Source organism: Phallusia mammillata, chromosome 5 (genome assembly GCF_965637545.1).
Source record: "Phallusia mammillata chromosome 5, kaPhaMamm4.hap1.1, whole genome shotgun sequence".
Classification (NCBI taxonomy): Eukaryota; Metazoa; Chordata; class Ascidiacea; order Phlebobranchia; family Ascidiidae; genus Phallusia; species Phallusia mammillata.
This window is the reverse complement of record NC_137256.1, coordinates 794,941-808,393: the sequence shown is the minus strand read 5'-3', so window position 1 is coordinate 808,393 and position 13,453 is coordinate 794,941. Positions and strand designations below refer to the sequence as shown.

Here is a 13,453-nt window from a genome sequence, read left to right as displayed (position 1 = left end):
ATACAAGCACAGGTTTTCAGCTAAGATATGAAACCTATTACCCTGTCGACGAGACCACAGAAATACCGGATGACCCCACCGTTCCCTCATCCAACATCACACATTGCGATTTGTCTCACCACCAACAAGGCCCTACTGGAAGCATTTCTTCCCACAATTACCCAAGTAACTATCCTAATCGCTGGAGCGAATGCTGGTACTTCCCCGAAAATTACGATCACATTCATTTGACCTTCAATGTTTTTAGCACTCAGCAGAACGCGGATGCCTTGAAATTGTATTCACATGATAATTATCAACAGTCATGGTCAGGAAATTATTATTCTGGTTACGCTACCTCTGTTTATCCCCCTGGTTGTAGCTCATGCGGTTTATGGATTGTGTTTACTTCGGATAGTTCCTATAATTATCCGGGGTTCAACATTTCCTACTCTTTACATTAACTCCAACAGCTTAGAATCAGTGGTAGGATTCAACCGGTCTTCACCGGTTCTATAGAAACGTCTCACGAAATTTTATGAGATCAGCGAACCGGTTAGCATTACTGGTTACTGTCAATAAAGTTTTTGTAGCAGAACCGGCTAAAACAGATGACATTTGTGATAGAACCGACTGACAAAAAAATTCGAATCCCACCACTGCTTAGAATGTTTACTAATGAGTTTCGTGCAGATTTCATCCATTATTGTATTTGAACTTTAGTTACAAGGCATCAGAATCGCTTCAAAACACCGTTTGTAGTTTTCTTTTTGGCACAATTTTTAAACATTGTTGCGATTGAATGCATGAAGCTGGTTCGGAAACCCGCTTGTGGAATTGCGCAATAAATCTTGAATATATGTAATATAATTTCCATGATATATTCTCATTTGTTTTGTGCGAATAATTTGCATTTTGTCGCCAAAAGTTTCTAATCGGCGGATTCGATACTGAAAGTTGTGTAAACTTGATGTCAATCTGCCAAATATATAATGTTTAATTCCAATTCATCGCCCAAAAAAAGATTGTTGTCCTTTTAAATATGTGTAGCGTGCGAATTAATAGTTGTAGCTGTATTGTTTGTACTGTTTGTGTTTAATATGTGACTTTGGGGACTGGTATAATTGAACGAACGCCTCAAAATACATACTAATTCCGACATTTGTGCTAAGTTTAGTGATTTTCGCAGTTTGGTGAGTCTTGTTCCTTTCACGGCAAATGTTTGTGTGCGATTGTCATTTAGAAGCTTATCATTTTAATTTCGGTTTTTATGCAGGTTATGTGCAACTAATCAATCGTGAATAGAAAAATAAACCTACGACTCAAGCCTGGCAGAGTTTAAACTTGCCAGGTTTTAAAAGAGTTTAAACTTGTTTTCTTAAACCCAAGCCTTGCCTTTTGATTTTAACATCTCTTCAGTTTACTGCGCCAAACTTTGCCGAGGTATGCATTACTGCAGCGGTTCTCAAACTGGGTCCGCGGTCCTTTTGGGGTCCGTGAGGCAATTTTGGGGAGACCGCGAAAAGGTTGAAGTAATTCTATAATTTTATTTGCGTCAGTTTGTGCCACTGAATCAGTTTAAATCAAAGTAGAATTGAGAATTGACTGTCTCCATTGCTAAACAATAGCCTTTATTCCATGAAACTGACAAAAATGCAATTGTTCACGCACAATCGAAATTGTTATGTGCAATTTTGCATAACTAGCTAAAATCCTGCAATCAACTTTCGTTTTTCTGGATTACCAATTTAGGCTTAAGGACCGCGAGCCTTCGAAATAATGGCAAAGGGACCGTTTTGAAAAATAATGAATAAGTTTAAAAACCACTGCTTTACTGCATTGTATGATTGTTTCAAAATATGGTTGTTATGAAAATTAAACAACGCGTACCCCCATTTAATGTAAACACCTGCCTCTAATCCCGGGATTTCATGAAATATAATCGGATTTCCCGGGTTGCCAACTGTAAATGCCAATTCCCAGCAGACACATTGTAACAAAATTATGCACAAAACAAAAACATATTCGTATTTGACCCCAGTTTTACACAAAATAGCAAAACGGATCAAAGAACCACGTAGTTGCGAAACATTCGCAAACAATTGAAAATTGCAATAAATATGTACATGCCGCACAAGAGGTGGTTTGTGCGGTTTAGCCGCTTGGCTTGTCAATCATGTGTGTCGCTTGTCGTTTAATTGTCAGAGGGCGGCTTCAGCCACAACTGCCACGTTAACTCGTCGGTTGTCATGTGGCTGTTGACGTCGTCGGACGTCATGTAAACGCTTCCTGGCTCGATCGTAGAGCATTTTCGGGGCGTTGGAGTAGATGAGAGGGTTGAGAGAGCTGTTGATGGGAAGCAGGATTATTGCTGACACCGCGTAAATCACCGGGGGTACAGTTGTTCCACCGAAGTTTAGGAAAGCCATGATTGAGATTGGCACCCAGCAGAAGAAATCAGTAAAGACTAGCCGGATGATTTTCTTTTGCATTTCTGCAACAAACACCAGACGTAGGAACAATATTTAAGTTGCGCTTATGGGATTTACCTTGGTTCTGTTTTTCAGCTCTCGCATTTTGGGCCCTCTCATTCACTTGCCTGCCACTGGCAGTCGACCTCTTGTAAATCCAAACGTACGCCACAGCAACAAACATAAAAGCCACAAAGTTTAGAGTGATGATGCCAAGTGAAAATGGCCAAGCCTTGTCGGTCGGTGTCACGTAAAGTTTACTGATGCAAACACTGTTGGTGCTGTAGTACCTGAGAAAAACATCCAGTTACAGCAACAACTATAATAATCTAATTTGCTTGTAACTACATACCCTAAATATCCTGTAATGTCAAACAGTTCAGTGTAGTTATAATCTTCAAGAATATCCACAAAATCCGCCCAAGAATAAACATTTTGTACCCCTGGAAGTGCGCCATCGAGTGTCTGGGAATCGTTGATGGTAAAATTGTGTCGAAACTTTACAAACCGTTTCATAAAAGTGTCCATGCCTGCAAGTAAACATACGGCGGAACAAAACGGTTAAATATACACATGTGTTACAATTGCTCACTTGAAAAGTCAACGACATGACTCTTGAAGAACGGGTTTTCTTTCATCCACGCTTTGGTTTCAAACAAATGTTGAAATTGAGACGTGAGAGGAATAAAAGCCAGTGTAAATGAAAATGTCCAGGATAACATGATGGAAAGGATAATAATTTTCAGTTTGGGGAAATATGGCGCATTAAACGGCTGCAAAACATAAGTTGCTTGCTGCAAACACCAGAGCACATATACATTAAAAAAAACTCACGTTTTTCACAGCGTAAAGTCGAAAAGCTGTCAGCAGGACCATTGTAATTACTGATGTTTCGCTGGAAAGCAAAACCAAAATGCCCATTGAAATGCACCTCTGGCCTGACCTCCAAACAAGGTCGTTGGCACAGTAGTCTCCAGAATATTGAACACCAGCACCGCCGAGCATGAGCAGATAAACTCCCATGAGCAGGTCGGAAATCGACAGATTCAAGACAAGAAAATGGTTGGTTTGAAATGAGGTCGATTGTGATTCTGTCGTCACCAACAGTTTCATCTCAGTAACCATGACGACCTGCAAATAAAGGAAGCCAAAAAAATTATTTGCAAAACCACCTAGTTTGTCGGAACTTAGAACCACGTGTTTTGTTTCAGTCAAGCATTACAAATATACCAGGTTTCCGAAGATTGCTAGGAACGCCATTATCCACACAACAGTTCGTAACACCGGGTTAGCGATCAGCTCGTATCGCGAGGAGAAAACGTTTTCATTTGCTCTGCTTGACTTCGTTGGGCATTCGTCGCTCCAGTCAGAACAGTCTCCGAATCCATTGAACATCTAATAGTGGCAAATTTTGTTAAAAACTGCCATGAAAGAAAATTATTTAGAATAATTTAAAACCTTTTCCTTCTTCACAAACAAAGGTTGATTGTTTTCGCAATAGAACCTCCCGTCACTCGTGCAGTTAGTTTCGTCGCTTTCATCATCACAGTTTATCGTAAAATCACAGATCTCTGATTTACTTATGGAAACCTAAACACATTAACCTATCACACAAGGTTCTCAAACTAGGGTCCGCGGTCATTTAGGGGTCCGTGAAGCAATTTTGCGGGGACCGCGAAAAGGTTGAAGAACTTGTATAATTGTTTTTTGGCGTCAATTTATGCCACTGATAAAAGTGTAAATCAAAGTAGCATTTGAAAATCGACTGTCTCCGTATAGCTTTTATTACGTGACAAAGAAGCACTTGTTCCCGCACAATCGTAATGTTTCTTGTCTTGTTTGTGATGTCATAAACAATTTTTGGATTATTGTTAAATGTAATTTTGCACAAGTAACTTAAAATTCTGCAATCAACTTTCGTTTTGCTAAAATACACATTCCATCTAAAGGACCGTGAGCCCACGATATGATGGCAAAAGGACCGTCTTGAAAAAATAATGAAAAAGTTTGAGACCACTGCTTACAGAGTATGGGTGTTATTATAATCCACAGATGCTAACATACCTTAGCTCCATTTAACGCTGAACAATTGACCCTTCCTTGTTTTGTGCAAGTTTCCGAATATTCGTCACTTCTCTCTTTGCAATCTATAAAACCATTGCAGATTTTTGAACGAAACTTTCCAGGTATTTCCACCACGGTTTCGTCACTTCCGTCTTTGCAATCCAAAACGCCATCGCAAACTTTGGATTGAGGAATGTTGAGACGATCGTTTGTTGTTGGGCAATGTTTACGATGCGCGCAGATACGAGGATCCTCATCGTGGATGAACTTTCGTTTACCAACATTGCGAATTTTATGCAGACAATCTCGTCTCCCGTCGCACAACAGCTCGTTGCTGAAAGGATCCCACTTAACGACAAATACTAATCTTAAATTGATTTTACGTACATTATATTTATGAATGGTTCACACGTACAGTTTGCATAGAAACGAAAAACAAGATATCGCGTTAGTCAAACAAAATATCACACATGTCAGGTCTGTTTCGTTCTGTGGATAGCAATAACTTACCCCCTATTGTTGGTTGTTCACACGTACAGTTTGTGGACACATGCAAAACAAGATATCGCATTAGTTAAACAAAATATCAAACATGTCAGGTATGTTTCGTTCTATGGATAGTAATAACTAGGGCAAATCTTGCAACTTTTTTTACAGCTTCCGACAGCTTCCTAAATACTCAGAATTTATCTAGTATGCTGTTATAAGCGGTTTGTAGGAATTTTATGTTGCAACTTTTTCCAACTTTTTTCTATTTTTCATGCAACTTTTATCAAGTATTGCGGAAAATGTAAAGAATTGATTTAATAAACGTGCTATAAAACTATTTCTAGTATTTCTAGGTTCTATTTAGTGATGTACCGAATCGGCGAAATTTCGATTCCGTCGAATCAACCGAATAATTTATGACGTCACGCGAGGTCGTACGCTACGCGTTTGACATGAAAAAATGTTTATCTACCAGGCAATTAGTACAGAATAGTTGTGTTTCGTCCTTATTTCAGTTCTGTGGGGTTTAAAATTGCCTTAAGCATGATTGGCAACCTGCCAATGAATTGCTAATGTTTTTGACTACCGTGGGAAAAACGATAATGTGTTGAAAATGATAAAAATTGACGCGATTTTTGTTATGTTTAGGCTTTTGAAAGATCTACGTGGTATCTTAAGCAGAAAAGATACGTTTAACGCTTTAAAATTGTTATCGTAAAAGATTCGGTTTCGGCCGAATAATTTGAAACCGAATCTTTGCAAAAGTGACCGATTCGGCCGAATAAATCCGGCAAATCGAATATGCGGTACATCTCTAGTTCTATTCTCTTTGATTTGCATAACAAAGAGCTACGTGATGGATTAGCTGCATCTAAATGTTATCTTTGACGCAACAGTTGGCTTGCAAGCTAGAAGGTCAACCAACCCAGCCAATTTAATTCACTGTCGTTTAAATTTGAGGTCCTTTCCCATTTCACGGACGCCCAGGCGGGACAGCCAAAAATTACATTTTCACTTAGTCACCTTTTTCAGGCTATTGATTTTGTTAAAGTCGCCAACACTGAGTTTTGCTGCAATGCCTTGGATGAAGTTTGCAGACCTAGGGGTTTTGGGTGTGGTATTTGACTTGTTTTGGGGGAAGGGGAGGGGTGGGTTATCGCTTTGCTGGTTGGCTTTTTGCGGAAATTTATTTCTGCATCGCGTTATTTTCTTGCTGCGTACCAGCAAAAAATGTAATTTTCGGCAGTCTCGCCTGGGCGTCAGTGAAATGGGAAAGTACCAAATTTGACAGCTCAGCAGTAGCTAACAACGAAAGGCTGTCATGTAGGTTTAAAACCTAAGGAACATAAAAATGTACGCATGATCGATTGAATAGCGAAGAAAGAAACGGAACAAGCAGACACCCTGAAAATCTTAAACTGTTGGGTTATACGACGGAACCTTTCGAGCATCTCATACCCTAATAATATTATAAAGATTGTGCATAAATGCAACTTTTTACTGCAACTTTTGTTAAAATTAAGTGCAACTTTCTCAGAATTTTAGTGCAACAAAACAAAATATCACACAAGTCAGGTTTGCTTCGTTCTATGGATAGTAATAACTTACCCACTATTGTTGGTTGTTCACACGTACAGTTTGTGGACACATGCAAAACAAGATATCGCGTTAATTAAATAAAATATCAAACATGTCAGGTATGTTTCGTTCTATGGATAGTAATAACTTACCGCCTATTGTTGGTTGTTTACACGTACAGTTTGCGGACACATGCAAAACAAGATATCGCGTTAGTTAAACAAAATATCACACATATAAGGACTACTTCGTTCTATGGATAGTAATAACTTACATACTATTGTTGGTTGTTCACACGTACAGTTTGCGGACACATGCAAAACAAGATATCGCGTTAGTTAAACAAAATATCACAAAGTCAGTTTTGTTTTTTGCACATGTCAGGAAGATATCGTATTAGTTATCATATGAGCGATTTTTTTGACTTGTCTGGGTCAAAAATAGGTCACAAATGTTGCATTTGACGTGTGTTGTAAAAGAGTGGTCTTCAACTTTTTTTACAAGCGATCCCAATTTGAAAGAAATTGAAATCAGGATTTACATGTGGTCCCGTTTTTTTCCGATGGGGAGAAAAATGTTATAAGGAATGCCTAAACTGAAGCTGTTTTCATGTAAATATTCCAGCCTAATTTTCAAGTAGACTTTAAATATTAGCATTCACGCCATTCAGCGTGTATTATTACGCTTAAATGTTAAAACCCAAAAGTTTCATCTAATTTTGCAAGTCTAATTTGCGTTAAAGCCACCAGTTTCAGTTTGTAGAAATCAGTTAATTTATGCATTTTTTCCTGTAACCCATGTGTTACTATTGACACAATATATCATTCATAGTGCTCTATCGCGTAACAATGGGTTAGACAACTTGTCTTATATATAGATTTGGGTCGCAACTGTTCGGTTTTTGATTACCGGTATTGCATCACAATGATTAGATTGTGACACGAGGTACCAAGCCGTATTGCAAAACATGAGCAACATTGCGAACTAGAATGTAAACTTATAATTTTTTAGGTAATAAATTTAAACGCCAGTAAATTGAATTTATAGCGACCCCAGAAAAAGTTTAGGCGACCCCACTTGGGGTCGCGACCCACAGGTTGACGACCGGTCTACCTTGAAGACCACTGTTGTAGAGGTTGCATTGTCAGTGAACTTTTCATTTTACATTATTTAGCCCGCTTTTTACTGTTGTAATTGGCCCATTGCCCAGTTATTGTTAATCGAAAACATTTAAGTGAAATAATTAGGTCGATATGGTGTGATGCTCAACACACCTCAAAACGTGTAATTCTTTGGTAGGTCCCAGTCATTTTACGGCAGCTGCAGGTTAGGTGCAGCTCTTGCTTCGGTTTTGCTTTGGATACTTCATGTATCTTTCGTTGAGACAAATGTATTAAACAATTTTTGTTGTGTCTTAGCTAAAGTTTTTTGGCAGTGATTTTTAATTAGCTCATTTCCCTTTTTAGAATAGGTTAGGTCAGGGGTGGCCAAACTTTTTTACCAGAAGACAAAATTTGCAACTATCTTGCCACTGGAGGGCCGGATTAAATGATATTTACGTAAAATTTGTCGTAACTGGTTGCCATCTTTATTAAAATATGTATTATTGTAGTAGAATAACAATAACAATAAGTAGGCCAGGATGTGAAAACGAGCACATACAGCTATGTTAGCTACTTACGTCATGGTTGACAGACTGTTCTAAAAATAACAACGCTTGCCACAAGCTACTGCTAGTAGCAGCCAGCGCTGTTGCACTGCTTGTTCACAGTGGTAAATATGGTGCTTGGAAAAAAAACAGGCAAGGTGTTTGGCGGGCCGGATGAAACAGGACCGTGGGCCGGATGCGGCCCGCGGGCCGTAGTTTGGACACCACTGGGTTATGTCTATGTTCAGATTTTTGCCCTTCTGTTAGACTTTTGTACATTCTTTCGCTTTAGATAGATTAGGCTTCATATTTTAAATTTTTGTACAATAATGTGTAATTTAACTACTTGAATTCTTCATAGGTCAAAATTTTGATTTTTAATTTGTAGGTCAAATTAATTTTTTCTTGGTCAAAAAATAATCGCCCTAGTTATAATATAATACTATATTACTTAACGCTACGCGCTCATGACACATATGACGCAAGCAGTGTTTTTTAAGGTGTTATGGGGGACCGTTTTGGTCTTTTCTCCAGCGTTTTCCCAAAATTCTCCAAAAAACAAATATGGCTATTTTTTGGTATTTAAATGAAACACTTGCGGTCTCTTAAAACTACTTAGCGGTCACCCAAACCAAACCTTAAAAAAAACTGGACGCAAGCAAGTTTTTGAAAACTGAATTGGTGCTTCATGGAAACGATATAAATCTTTAGGAAAGAGTGCACACAAAAATCCGCAAATTAGCATTAAAATAGCCGAAAAATGTTTGTGAAAAACAATACTGTGCCTTTTTCGCTTTAATTTTAATTACCCCTCTTACACATTTATCCAACAATGTTAAACAAGTAAATTCAATTAACACATAATTGACATTTTACTTACAATAAAACATTTCCACCCGTCCTCCGTAATCTTGTTGGTTGTGGAACAGTCGATCTCGGCACTCACATTCCCACTGTAAACAATCACACCAACACTTACATTGTATAACTATGGTAGAATCGAATTTGTGGATTACTGGATTGACGCGAACAATTTGAGCGTTCAATTTCTAAATGCGCGTTTGGCCATCGAGCGTTTCCTGCGTTTCCAGCTGCTCGGGTTTACGCAGGTCGCTCTGTGCACTCGTAATGTTCAGGTTTCGTGTAAGCAAAACCGTTTTTATTGAATACACCAGGGGTGTCAAACATGCGGCCCGCGAAGTAACATTAGAAGTTATGTGTTTTATTCAGGCGGAATACCCTGTCAGACCAGTGAGTTCACATGATACAATTCAATCATTCTTAGTGGTATGTATGCAACGTTTTGAGGATGATCAAAAGTACCCATCCTTAGAATCAGCAATTGCGATTGTTACGTCATTGTATGCCATTGTATTATACTCAAAGCATAGTTGATACACTCTGCTACAATGTATATCTGTTTGTTATTTATTACAATACTAATTTATTTTTTGATAAACTCAATAGTATTACTGAACATTTTACTCTTTAACCAGGTGTTTTTTGTTGTCATGTTACACTGTAACAAATGTTTGCAAAGTGCGGCTCTTGACTTACTTAAAAGTTTGTATTTGGCCCCCAAAGTTGTTTGAGTTTGACACCCCTGAAATACACTATGTTATCATGTAAATAATATATGTCAACGTAAATATATGCAAAAATATTGTGTTGATGGGTTTTATTTTGGTTCAATTTAAGTTGACCAAAGTGGTAGCAAGGTAAGGAAAGATAAAGTGACGATATTAGTACATTGATAGACGGACTAGTTCCTAAAAATACTCGTTTCAACCTACATTGAAAACGTTCCGCAACCTGTTGGTTGTTTTGTCTCACAAAGACACTCATCACTCATATCAGGACAATCGATGACGTCATTGCACACACTTGACCTTGAAATCATCATTGGGTCATTTATGCATTGGAAGCACAAAGAGTGGTTAAAGGTGACAGACGGCAAGCGGTGGATGTCCCTGCAGGGGAAATATTTAATTTGAAAACTACGGTTTAAACATCGGGCGTTGTGAGCGTTCTAACATACCTGGGATCCGACTTCATCATTTCATCAACCGATGTGAAGCAGAGATCAGCGGAATTGTCGCAGTCTTGTACGGCGTCCCACAGCAACTGCTGGGGCAACGTGCAAGTTTTACCGTTTCTGATGCACTTGAAGCCGTGTCCGTTCGGTCGGGGCAGCGCAGGGCAGTTGTTGCAGGGATCACCATCACACACCGATGAACGCTCCCAGCAAACCGATTCCGAACACCAGAAGTGGGAGGGGCAGAGATATTCGCACGGGGAATTTCCATCACAACGCGCATGTGATTTGCAGACCTCATCTTTTGTTTTTGGACAGGAAGCGTTGGTTGGATCGATTATATTGCGACAAACTCCATGAATGTCGAAACAATCGCATCGTCCCGCTGAGCTGGGTTTAAAATAGTTACGATAGTTGCAACAAAACAATAGTAGTAAACAATAGTTTCTAGAGTGGGCGCCAGTGCCCCGCGGGTTGACAAATAAACAAGGCAAATTTTTGGTAACATCTGCACATAAGAGAACTGGGTAAATGTTTTCATAATTTAACATGAATCCCGATGTTAAACTGGTGTCAGTTTGTCCACTCTTAACCATTATGAGATTTGGCCATATTGCAGATCGCGTTTTAAACCGTCAAGCTGTTAAAGCAATACAACAACAGGTTGCAGATACGTTTGTTTAAAATAATCACTTTGTTGGAACAATCGTTTATTCACAAACAAAATCAAGTAAACCTACCGACGATAACTTATTGATTTGTCACACATTTCGGGGACTTTCCCAGTACAATTACATTCGTCGCTCATATCAGGACAATCGATGACGTCATTACACACACTTGACCTTGAAACGATCATGGAGTCGTTTTTGCACTGGAAGCACAATTGATTGTTGAACGAGGCTTTGGAGGAACGACGGGTGTCCCTGAAAACGAAATAAAGGTCATTAATAAACTTATCACATCACAACAAGTTGACCAAAAAACGCGTAAAATGATTTTTTACTTGTTGCCTTGAAAACGTTGCACAAAAAAAAAAAAACTAACAATAGCAAGTGTTATTTCCTTTTCAGGCATAACCAAAGTGTGTTCGCTTGCATTAGTGTTACCAAAACTTTTGTATCTCTACGTTACCTTTTTTATATTAATCACCTGTGTCTCGCAGTCCTTACATTGTCTTTAATTTACAAAGTTTTTTATCATAATTTGTTTTCTGTATGTGTGATTTGCCCAAACCGTGTTTATCTTAATTTCACGATGTGTCTTAAATGTTTTTGACGTTAATCCCTCTTCACATATTTTTGTCACGTTCACGTTTATCATTTTAACTGTTTGATTGCCTCTTATAAATTTATTCCCCGGCACACTTTGCGCTCACTACATCTTTTTAACTCCTCCCCGTTCGCTGCATTTCGCAGCATTTCAGCTACAATTTCAGGTGTCACCAACTAAAGATAGCCGTTAGGGCCGTTAGGGCGATGATAATTGGCCAGGGGAGTTTCGACCACGTGTTTTTAAGTCCTTTTGCGGGTCACGTGCTGTTGTGAGGAGTTCTTCTCCGGCTGTCGTATGTCAACTTGTCTTAAATTTTGTGCTGCGTAGACCTTGCCAATATCTTACAGTTTTATTCAGTGTTTTTAAATAAAGACAGCAGTGCTCGAACGCGTCTAAACCTAGAGTTTTTCGTGGCTAGACGTTAGTGTATTTTTCGAAGGAAAACCAATAAATTGGACGCCACAATAGTATATAAAACTCAGCTGACGTATGAAGCACAACCGACCTAAAAACATGTACATACCTCGGATCGCCATTTTCGGCCGTGTAGCATAAGTCAGAGCCATTATCGCAATCTTGTACACCGTCCCACACGAACATTTGCGGAAGTAAGCACGTCCGGTTGTTCTTGACACATTTAAATCCGTAACCGTTACTCCAGTGTTGAATAGCAGGACAGTCATTACAGGGATCGCCATCACACACAGTTGAACGCTTCAAACATGTCAAATCTGGGCACCGAAAGTGGGAGGGGCAACCGCCGTCACAAGGCGTTTTATCCCGACAAGAGATGTCGCCCTTGCAATATTCCTGCCTCCGTAGCGCACACACTGTGTTTGATGACCGCCAGTCAAGTGTGCTGTCGCAGCTGTGAAAGTGGATCATTATGTTTTGATTGTAAAGTGTAACCAGCAACCAACATTCTGAAGTTTGGCTGCGTGTTGTTGCTGGTAATTACCCACCCACACCAGGGTATTTCCCAGGGTAAACGACCATAAGTATCTGTACTATCGGGTTAATAAGGAAGTTTTTCATTAATGAAGTAATAAACGATAAATTATTACAACGCGTCAAATAGATAAGACTGGAATGAAAAAAAATGTTGCTAGTTTTTTTGCAAGTTTACACGCGTCGCGCAAACACTGCTGCTATATTTCACGGTTTAAGCATGCTGTAGAATTTCGAGGCCAGATGCTGGATTACAACAACAACCACGTTTTTATAAAACTTGTTTAGTTTTTATTTCTTCACTGTCAAACATTTAAAGCGACAAATAGAGTAAATAACACCATAAACGTCATTTGATAACCGACAAAGTTTACCTGATATATCTCGATGATGGGTTAGCAGGGTAGGTGGGAAATGTGACCCGTTTCTCGTCGCTTCTGTCTCTGCAGTCAGGATAATTACCGCCATCGCAAAAGTACCTTGATCTAACCACTCTCCCATCATCGCAAGTAAACTCTGCAATCAACAATCACAAACATATAATTGTTGGTCGTTTATATTTGCGTCACAGTGACAGTTGACCAATGCGCTGCGATTGAACTATTTAAAATCACAGCGGAATTAAACGGATTAAAACCTTTAAATAATATAACTAAGTCGCTGAATAAACGTAGCTTTAAATAAAGCGTTAGTTAAATGGTTGTTGTTTAATAATCAAACATTTAAACTTACTCCCTGCTTGGCATGGAGCCGGTGCGATGAACCAAATCAAGGTTGCAGCGAAAATCATCACGATGAGATTTCTGAAGAAACACAACAGCGGCGTTGTAAAGAAATACATGAGTGACAAACTTGAACCTGCGTCTTCCCTGAGCTTGATCTCATAATATACTTTACATGTAAGATAATTTGCTTACCTTTTCACAAAGTGGTGCTTCATTCTTCCTAAATCTTTTAGTCGAAGTT

At 39.0% G+C, this 13,453-nt stretch overlaps 1 protein-coding gene across 1 annotated transcript; it reads right to left on the bottom strand.

Annotated features, from left to right (window-relative positions):
* Positions 1-1,640: 1,640 nt before the first annotated feature.
* LOC145228000 (uncharacterized) lies at positions 1,641-13,427 on the bottom strand. The gene is made up of 16 exons (XM_080092966.1): positions 13,405-13,427; positions 13,220-13,290; positions 12,862-13,003; positions 12,063-12,407; positions 11,005-11,190; positions 10,268-10,654; positions 10,023-10,199; positions 9,110-9,182; positions 4,515-4,862; positions 3,909-4,040; positions 3,681-3,845; positions 3,285-3,581; positions 3,043-3,223; positions 2,803-2,980; positions 2,529-2,740; positions 1,641-2,473 (listed from the first exon to the last, which is right to left on the bottom strand). The coding sequence occupies exons 1-16, from the start codon at positions 13,425-13,427 to the stop codon at positions 2,181-2,183; spliced, it is 3,210 nt and encodes a 1,069-aa protein (XP_079949092.1). The 3' UTR covers positions 1,641-2,180.
* Positions 13,428-13,453: the final 26 nt, after the last annotated feature.

Excerpts from the sequence above, each read along its gene's own strand:
- LOC145228000 (XM_080092966.1), bottom strand. The coding sequence starts at position 13,427 with ATGAAGCACCACTTTGTGAAAAG. Across the intron at positions 11,191-12,062 it reads GCCGAAAATGGCGATCCGAG|GGACACCCGTCGTTCCTCCA; the intron begins GTATGTACATGT and ends TTTCGTTTTCAG. Across the intron at positions 2,741-2,802 it reads GACATTACAGGATATTTAGG|GTACTACAGCACCAACAGTG; the intron begins GTATGTAGTTAC and ends TGTTTTTCTCAG.